The sequence below is a fragment of the Orycteropus afer genome, unplaced genomic scaffold (genome assembly GCF_000298275.1).
Source record: "Orycteropus afer afer isolate SDZICR_OR568_19922 unplaced genomic scaffold, OryAfe1.0 scaffold00171, whole genome shotgun sequence".
NCBI classification, from domain to species: domain Eukaryota; kingdom Metazoa; phylum Chordata; class Mammalia; order Tubulidentata; family Orycteropodidae; genus Orycteropus; species Orycteropus afer.
Genome location: NW_006921758.1, coordinates 3,826,542 through 3,836,798, shown reverse-complemented (window position 1 = coordinate 3,836,798; position 10,257 = coordinate 3,826,542). Strand labels below are relative to the sequence as shown.

At 39.5% G+C, this 10,257-nt stretch overlaps 1 protein-coding gene across 1 annotated transcript in view; it reads right to left on the bottom strand.

The window, feature by feature from the left end:
* Positions 1 to 10,257, bottom strand: part of ST8SIA1 (ST8 alpha-N-acetyl-neuraminide alpha-2,8-sialyltransferase 1) — a 209,259-nt gene that overhangs the window by 42,341 nt on the left and 156,661 nt on the right. Inside the window, exon 3 of the mRNA XM_007946778.2 lies at positions 7,480 to 7,589. Coding sequence (XP_007944969.1) covers positions 7,480 to 7,589 — 110 coding nt within the window. The remainder of the gene's footprint in view (positions 1 to 7,479; positions 7,590 to 10,257) is intronic.

Sequence of the window (10,257 nt, the reverse complement as noted above, 5' to 3'; positions counted from 1 at the left end):
TACTGGAAATAAACTTCTAGAGCAGAGGAAGGAAAAGGCTTTGAGCATTATACCCTTTTAAGAACTATTTATATGGGATCATGACAACAGCAACTTGAGAATTTAGATAGGAACTTTGGAAAGCAGTAAGTTTATGTTAATGAGGGAGGAACAATGGAGAAAAGGAGGGGTCAGAATGCTTGCATAAGTCAATGAATGTAATCAATGTCACTAAAGGGTACATGTAGAAATGTTGAATTGGTATATGTTTTGTGGTATATATTAGCTCTGGTACTGTAGTGCCGAAGGCATTTGACTGCTAACCAGAAGGCTGGTGGTTCAAACCCACTAGCCACTCCTCAGAAGAAGATGGGGCAATCTACTTCCGTAGTGATACTGCTTTGGAAACCCAAGGAGGGGTCGCTATGAGTCAGGTCTGACTCGACGGCACATAACAACAACAACAACAATTATCAACAATAAGATAAATAAAATTTAGAAGAAAAAAATTAATATATGAAAACCCCTATTACGTGCCTAGCACATATTAAAAGCTCAAAAAATCCTATGTCAAAAATATCATATAATTAAATGCACATTTATGATTTATGACAACCAGAAATGAGTCTATAATTTCCATTAGGATTTCTTTATCACTGTGTCTTAATTTTCCTTCTCCACCTACATCTCTTAACTTGACTCCCACCACATAAGGGGTTCTCTAACTTGTTATTACTTCAGCAAGCCAATGCCGTTTATTTAGGTAAAGATACCAACAAATATCGAGGTCTTGCTAGCTCCTTCAACAACTAAATTTCCCCCTACAAATTATCCCCAAGAAATGGAACTGTCCATGTACCCAAACAGCTACTCCGCTCAAATTCCTGATTTTTTCACATATTTACCACTCCGTGACTCCTACTACAACAGAGCATCTTAGGCAGAAACTCATCTCAGTTGTTCTGGAATCTTCCTTTCATTTGTTTATTAATAATAAGACACGAGTTCTCTTGGCAGCTCCCCACAGATCAATTCAGTCAGTCAGTCAGTGATTTTTGCTAAACAACCATCAAGAACACAACACAGTCAGCACCAGCACTGTGGGAAGTTTAGGGGAAGCCCAAGTCATAGAGCCTGCTCTTGAAATTTCTATGGTCTAGTGGTCACAGCCTCGGAAGGAAGGTTGGGCATTCCTACTTCCGTAGTGATACTGCCTCAGAAACCCAAGAAGGGGTCGCTATGAGTCGGGGTTGACTCGATGGCAAACAACAACAACAACAACAGTGGTCACAGCATGTCCCATGCAGTTTCTTGAGGATTCTTGTGAGGGAGTGAGCTTATGTGTTAACGAGGTCATCTGACAGAAGTGCTGATTGTGGTCTTGTGATTTAACTGATCTTTGATGAAAAAGGCTTCCAGGATAAAATACATGCTAGAATGTGGACATTTGCTTATTAAAGAAGCTTTGATCTTCATAGCCTTTGGTAACATGTGAGAATCAACCATGTTATATTAAAACGAAATATTGAATATTGCTGGGGAGTAGTGTCAACCTATTTTTTCATTATTAAATGAAATAAGTCCATTTTCATGAGTAAACATGTTTTTACTGTGTGTTCCTTGTGGATTAGATCCATATCTCATGTCTGTCACCCTTCAAATCTCCTACCACAGAGTAAAACTCAAGAAAAACTTGCAGACACTGATGGCCATATCCTATAACAGAAATGCTTAAAACACTAGAGATAATATTTTATAAATGTATTTCTGTAAAATGGCAATATATTTTGGTGTAAATACCTGCCTTAAATTCTTCTGAGTAAACTTTCTCTTCAAGTCCAAGTATCATGACCCTTCCCTGTAGGTTTTTTTTTTTTTTTTTTTAATTGTGATTTGGGTGAAGATTTACAGAGCAAATTCACTTTCCATACAGCAGTTAACATATACTTTGACTCATGTCATTGACCATAGTTTACCACAATGCAACAGCTCCCCTCCCACTTCCTCCCCATAGTTACCTCTTCCCAGTGTCCATCCCTCCATACACTCCTACCCCCTGAGCTGTCTCCCTGTGCACAAGCAGCCCTTCTTTCTCCCATGATTGTTCTCTCCAAGGAGTGTATCTACTTGAGATAAATGTTCAACTCATATGCCTGTCTTTTGTTTGGCTGGAAACCACAGGTGTGGGTTCAATTCCAGACCTGAAGGGCAGCTGGGGGCCACAGTCTCAGTAGTTCCACCAGGCTCTGTCGGACCAGCAAACCTGGTCCCCACCTTTTTTTTTTCTCCAAATGATTTTGAGTTTTGTTCCACATTGTTCTCCCTCTCTATCAAGGATCTCCTACATAGATCCTCTTCCAAGTGGATGGCAGTGGTAGCCAGGCTGCAGATTGGATGGATCGTGTACCAGTCACTAGGACTAATTGTTTCCATGAATTTTGGTTCTCTTCATTCTACTTTGCTCTGGATGAGCAGAGACCTATCGTTGCATCTAGATGGCAGCTTGCTAGCTTTTAAGATCCCAGTCGCTACTCAACAAAGTAGGAGGTGGAACAATGTTTTGTCCCTGTAGGTCTTTTCTCAGAAAAAGCACACTGTAATTTTAGCTCCTCTACTCCTAAATTGATAATTTCATGGATTTATGTAAAAGGCACATTTAATGCAGTCAAATTGTTTCTAATAAGGTGTTAACTGTATAGATGTGTTTTAAACTTTGCATTATAGCTTGTTGGCACAATTAACAGATATTAGCAGCTAAAGTGTCTTAGTAACTGTGGTCATGATCCTAAAAGAGAGGTGATAACAGAGTTAACGAGAAGGGAATATCCTTTGAATTGGGTAGTGAAGATGGCTATGAAATGCAATTCGTGGAAAGAAGTGTTTAAATAGAAAAATCACACATTTTGAACTTTACTTATATTTGAATATGTAAAGCATGTCTTTGAGCATAATTCAAATGGTACTGAAATGATGTTGTCCTTACTATGGCCCTAAGGCACCTAATTCTTCTCCAAGACGCAACTATTGTTACCTCTTTCAGGCAGACTTTCCAGACAAATTCTATTCAACAATATAGCATTTTAAAATGTTGCTTTTAGTTTTGGTACAAACATTAACCTTGAAAAATAGAAAAACCTGATTTTTAGCCTAAAAGATGTATTTGAAACGTTTAAACAAAGAAAGTGATAGCATTGTTAATTCCTATTCCTGAAAGATATTTTGGAATCTAATTTGATGTGTCATTGTGCATAAGAAAGGCTATTTTAGGGCCTCTTCTCTCACTGTATCTGCCGTGCACCCTAGGGTCAGGGTCTGGCATTCCGCCTACTTTCTAATCACAATTACTCACTATAATAATATAATATAATATAATATAATATAATATATAATGTAATATAAATATAATATTTAATTGAATATACGAATACTACCTCAATTTTCTAAAAGTGGCCACAAATGTGAATTAAGCAACCATTTATAAATAGACCCAGAAATGTTCAAATAAAAGAACTTGTAAACAGTGCATAAACATCTACTATTTCCATATTGTAAACTGTAAAAGTAAGGATTTTTTAAAAAATTCAAACGTTCTGAAATGGTGCTATTTTTGAAATTAAATCAAATGTACAGGCATACATAGCTCTAATTATGATTATAACTTCTTTGAATTCTTTTCAATCATCACCTCTCTCATCATTCTATGAGCATTAAGTTTAATACTATGTGTAATAAATTTGAATATTATTTCAACACCAGGTTATATACAATGCAAACTTGGTCTTATTTGCAATAAATATTGCCCACTAAAAATCCCCTAAAATGCTTAAGCCTAGTGTTCTATATGTTAAGTTTAAAATATCTATTTTCCTAAATGTAGTGACATTGCCATTGAGTCAATTCCGATTCACAGAAACCCTATGCATTACAAAACAGAATTGTTCCAAATGGATTCCAAGGCTGTGACCTTTTAGGAGAAGATCCAGTCCTGCCTTCTGAAGTGACTCTGGGTGGATTTGAACTGCCAATCTTTTGGTTAATAGTTGTGTGCAAACCATTTGTGACACCAAGGGACTACATACACACATACATATCCTAAAATAATATAAAGGTACATTATTGTACTGCCTCCTTCTATATTTTATTAAAATCACTTGATAATCACTTAACTTTCTGAATCTTTATTATTCTTCCTCTTTCTTAATTTTTGAGAAGAACAAATAAACTTATATATAAATACAAATTGAAAATTTAACCTGAAATACATGAAATGTGTTACCATTATGTAATGTTTACAGAACCAGAGTTTCACAATAGAAAAGTGTGAGGAATTTTCTACTCTCATCTCCTCACATAACTTAGAAAACTGTGCCCCAGCAAAGAAAAGTGATGTGATGGAAGTCATGGATCTAGTTAATGACACAGGCCTTTCATCCGATCTCTGTTTTGTTTACTGGCTCCTCAGCTTCCACCTGCCATCAAAATATTGGAGTGGGTATCTGAGTTTCACCTGGGCTCTACTCTTCAAATCTGACCACTCTTCTCAGGTGATTTTAACCACAGTTATGGCTGAGATGGTCATCTCTGGGTCATGCAATGAATTAAGCACTCAACTACTAACCCAAAGGTTGGTGGTTTGAACCCATCCACAGGTGCATTGGAAGAAAGGTCTGGTGAATGAGTCAGACCAACTCAATGGCAAGAGGCATTTTATTTTTTGGTATAGCTCATATAGTTCTGAGGAGCTCTGGTAGCATAGTGGCTAAGGAACTTGACTGCTAACCAGAAGGCTGGTGGTTCAAACCCACCAGCCACTCCTTGGAAGGGAGGTTGGGCAATCTACTTCCGTAGTGATACTGCCTTGGAAACCTAAGAAGGGGTCGCTATGAGTCGGGTCTGACTCGACAGCACATAACAACAACAACAACATATAGTTCTGCAGCCCCATCTCATGCCACCTTCTCCATTCCCATGACATAGTAACAACACTCCATTTCTTTCCTACATTACAATCTTGGAAATGCTTCATCCTCTGCCTAAAGTGGAAAGGAGAGAGCTCAGACACCACTTTTCCTCAGAAGTTCCCCTATCCCTCTACCACCTGCCTCTGAATTATCCCTATCACAGTACTAGACACTTCTAGGTCATAAGTCCATGATGAAATTGTTCAACATTTCATTTCCAGAGCCTGCTTTAGGCCCAATATATAGTAAGTACTCAATAGACAGATGCTGTATTGACTTGAATTAAAAAAATTATGTTTTCATTTTCTCTCTTTTCCTTTTTTTGTATATATATTTATATGAAAAAATCCAATGGAGAGGAAAACACAATCTTACACTGGAAAAAAAAAATCCATGTTACTTCACTTCTGTGAAGGAAAGCTGGATAGAGAAAATTCCTCACTCTGTTGCAGGCTTCATTCACCAAATGAGATGAAAGGTCTTTCAGGCATTCCAACTCTCACTCTTTGAGGGAGAACTTGGCTCTCCCACAAGTCCATGGCTTCCCCTGAAACCCTCTCACATACAGTCTTTACTTTCCCCTACCTCACTTTTCTCAGAGATGGTTTAGTGTTCTCTTAGCTACCTTTGCCACTTCCAGAAAGTGATTTATTTGTCCTTAAAAATAAACACAAAACACAATCCCATTCCCCTTTGCTCTGTTTTATGCCCTCTGCGTTGCTGTCATTCTTAGGCCTCCTGGCCACTGAGCCTTTTGGCACCTGGTTCATAGCCATTCCCACTTCAGTGAGACCTTGGAGTCCACCTGGAAGACTCCCACAGCCTAGCTTCAAAGTTCCTTCACATCCTCAGCAACACATATCTTCATTTCTTTTTACAGCACATATGATCACCTCCCAGATGAGCTCAAGCTCTGAAACTGTATGCTCCAGTGGACTGTTCTTTGACTTTCCACTCACTACCACCCACTGCCATGGAGTCTATTCTGACCCATAGTGACCTTATAGGATAGAGGCATAGGGCAGACCTTGCCCCATAGTGTTTCTGAGGCTATAAATCTTTCAGGGTACCCTCTGCCTCATCTTTCTCCCACTTAGCAGCTGGTGAGTTTGAACTGCAGCCAATGCTTTAACCACATCACCACCAGAGCTACTTATATTCTTTGACTTTACTTCTTATTATTCCACTTCTCCTTTATCACCACCACCCCCTCAGGTTCTAAATGGCCCAAGATTTGGTCCCTTGTTTTTTCCATCATACCTCTCATGACCCATTTCCAATCCAGCTCAGACTCCAAGGTGTATCACTTCATATATTCTCTTTCCAGAAACCTCTGTGTTGTAATTTCCTGTCCTTCTTCCCTCACACACAGCTAATCCCCAATTGTATCAACCTAATCATTTGCTGTCTGATTTAACACCTGGCTACTAAGCATATCTGTGCCAAACTGCCCACCAGTGCAGGTTGGTGCCACTACAATTTGATGATCTCTAATCTATGTTGGGAAGGAGCTCTGGTGGTACAGTGGTTAAGGCATTTGGCTGCTAACCAAAAGGTGGGTGGTTCAAACTCATCAGTCACTCCACAGAAGAAAGATGGGGCAGTCTGCCTCCGTAAATATTTACAACCTTGGAAACCCAATGTGGGTCGCTATGAGTTAGAATCGACTCGATGGCAGTGAATTGGGTTTTTGTGGAACTTATGTCGGGCCTCCCTGAGTGGTGCAAATGGTTCACACACTCAGCCAATAACTGAAAGGTTGAAGGTTCAAATCTACCCAGAAGCTCACTGGAAGAAAGGCCTGGTGATCTACTTCCAAAAAAATAAGCCATTGAAAACCCTATGGAGCATAGTTCTACTCTGACACATGTGGGATTGCCATGAGTTGGAGCTGACACAGAAGCAACCGGTTAACTTGAGCTGATGTGTTTCATCGATTCCTTTACAGGCCCCTACAAGAGTCTTCCTTGTTTTTCACTGGAACTGATGTACACATTATTATTCTGCTCAGTCTCCCTATCAAGCTTCCTTTTTGCTTGAAATTTACTCTCCTTTGCAGTTCTCCTAGTCATGCAAAGATCAAATCCCTCTTCAAATTCCATTTGCTACTTACAAACATTTTTGTAAAATATTAATGTATGCAGAATTAAATGAGTAAGTTAAAATTTTATTCATAGGAGTTAGCTTTAACTAAAGAACAAGTTAAAGTGTTTTAATTAGCCAATTATATAATATAAAATAAAATCTTGATTTTTCACTTTTCTATGCTGTCTTTATCCACAGCACATTGAGCCTCTCACTCTGTCAGAGAAAGACTACCTCTAAGCTTTTCTTGGCTTTGAAGTTTCTTGGGACATGTTTCCTGGTTCCTCTTACCCTTCTCCTAAAGTCATTTGTCTACAGCCTTGAAGGGAAGCCAAAGAGCATGGCACAACTGATTAATCACAAGTGACTAGTTTTGAAAGGCCCCAGGACTTATGAGATGAGATGGGAGAAAAGGAGAGAAGGCAGAGGCCGCGCTGTGGGTGCTCTCTCTTACCGCATGACAAAATTTGCTTCATCTATTTGACGGCCACAGCCACTCTTCTTCAGAATCCCACCATTTCCCACCACCGCACATTTCTTCAATGGCAGCTGGAATGGGGTTGCCTAGCAACAGAAAACAAGGCGGGTTTTCACTGCAGAGAACACACAACTGCTCACATAATCATTGTTTACAACAGACCCTTTGTAGGAATTTGATCGAAGACTAGGCAGAGTGAAAGAGTATGTGGAAAGAAAGATGCCAAGAAGTTTGTAAGGAAAAATCTAGCCTGTTCCTTTGAAAATTAAAAAAAAAAAAAATCCTTTTCTGAAATGTATTTAAATAGAACAATATTTTTTTCTGTTCCAAATTGGCCATGCACATAGTAGAGGGTGTCTGTCTGCTAGGGAAAATAGAAAAATCCAAGCTAAACATAGGATTATTTTTAAAGGCATTAAACTGGGAACAAAGTCAAATAAATTCTATCCCCATATTTAAATGCAATTTCATTTATTCATACAATTGACCATTTACTCAACAGATGTTTCTGAACATTTGCTATGCTAAGTATTGGAGATTCAAAGACACAGAGATACCAGGCCTCAGGATTTACAGTCTGGGATGTGAGTAGAGAAAGGGGTAAGAGAATGTGATCCTATATACTCATGCAACAAACTCTAATGTAAGGCTGAAATTGCTGCAGAAGAGGTATGCACCAAATGCTATAAGGAATTCCATAGCGGAAGGAGAAGGCATTTCTGCCAAGTAGACTCAGGAAACACTTTCCCACTTGAGATGATTCTTAAAGTCTGAGTTGGATTTTTCCAGGCAGTGAAAGCAGCACTAATAAAGGCACAAAAGTATAAGAGCAAATGAACCTTCTAGGTGGGTCTGTTTAGAGCTTAGGATACACTAAAAAGCAAGTGACTTACGCTGAACCAGACAGTATGTGACTTTGTTTCTGCAAACACTGAACTGGCCTGAAAAAAAAAAAAGTTAAGTGTACCTGAGTGTTCCCTGAAATGTTATTTATAGCACCAGGCTATATAGAAACCCAGCAATAGCCTCTGCAAGTAAAATGCGTCATTCGGCCTCTTCTGAGTGGGTTAGCAAGAAAAGAATGTTCTGTGTGCTGAAACAATGCATAGAGTCTTGGGGGAAAGATCTTCCATATATGACCTTCTATATATTATGTATATGGAAAAATATTATTCCCACATTAGTTAGGCCAGCCTGGATGAAACACAATAAAATAATATGGGTTATCCCAAAAGAATAGATAGAGTTAATATATTTGTAGGATTAGAAGTCCCTCATATGCCTGAAATAAGGAGCTCTAGTAGCGTAGTGCCTAAGGCATTTGACTGCTAATCAGAAGGCTGGCAGTTTAAATCCACCAGCCACTCTACAGAAGGAAGACTGGGCAATCTACTTCCACAAAGATTTACCACCTTGGACACCCAAGGGGGGTTGCTACGAGTCGGAATCGACTCAACGGCAGTGAGTTTGGTTTTTTAGTTTTATAGGCCTGAAATAATTAAACAGAAAAAAAAAAAAAAAAAAGTCCAGAAGGCTCTGTCTTCACTGGGAACTGGGTAGACACTTAATGGAGCCCAAAGAGAGGAGTTCACATCTTGAATTCCAGTATGTGACAGGAATAGCTAGGCCTTGGGAATATTGCTAATAAAGATGCAGTATTTAAACTGTGATGTCTAAATATCTTCTAGTGGAAAGTTGAGACTTCTGTGCCTTAGTGCAACAGGGACCAGGTGTGTGAATTCCAGGGTGAAGAGGAGTAGTAGCAGATGTGAAGCAGCATCTGGCACATCCAGAATGACACATGGATTTATCTCAGTCAATCCTGAGAAGATGGTAAGGAATTAACACTAGAAACACACTACTTAGATCTATACTTTGTCAGCTGTAGATTTAAGTATGTGTACTCAATCAGCTGTTCATTTATTCCACATGTATTTACTAAGTGCCTACTATGTGCCAGGCATTGTCCTGGGTGATAGGACACAAGTGAAAAGCTCTCTTTCCCCAGAGGCTGCATTCTAACGGTGGAAACAGATTTACAAAGATAAATGAGTAAAATGTACAGTATGTCAGAGGGTGACACAGGCCCTGGAAAGAAATACAGCATCGGCGTCAGAGGATCAGGAAGTGCTTTGAGAGAGGAACTGCAATTTTTAACAAGGTAGTTAGGGCTTAAAGGGACACTAAGCAAAACACTGAAGGAGATGAGGGAGTGAGCCTACAGATACTTGTGGGAACTGCTGGGGTGAAGGCCTTGAGGAGGGACATGTCTGAGGTATGCAAGGAAGAGGAAAGAGCCCACGTGTCTTGAGACCAGTGAGCAAGGGAGAAAGAAGGAACAGATTAAAATTAACTGATGGGAAGGCTCAGAACAAATTCTATAGGGCCTTATGGATAATGTAAAAACCTTGGTTTTTACTCTGAGAAGCAGGGTGTTCTGCATGTTGGGCTGAGAGCCAGCCAGCCCATGGGAGTGAGTTTTATCCCAGGCCCGAAGTGCATCCCAGGCCATAGTGTTGGGTCCCACCAGACTCCATATAGGATTGAGCAGAGAAGTGACACCAAGACATATTTTGGAAGAATCACTCAATTGGCTACAGGATGTCAAGGCAGAAAAAGGCCAGTTAAGAGTCTCCCATAGACATCAAGCTCAATTGGCATAACATACTATACAAAACATTGTTCCACCTACTACTTTTGCGAGTAGCGACTGGGACCTTAAAAGCTAGGAAGCTGCCATCTAGATGCAACAAC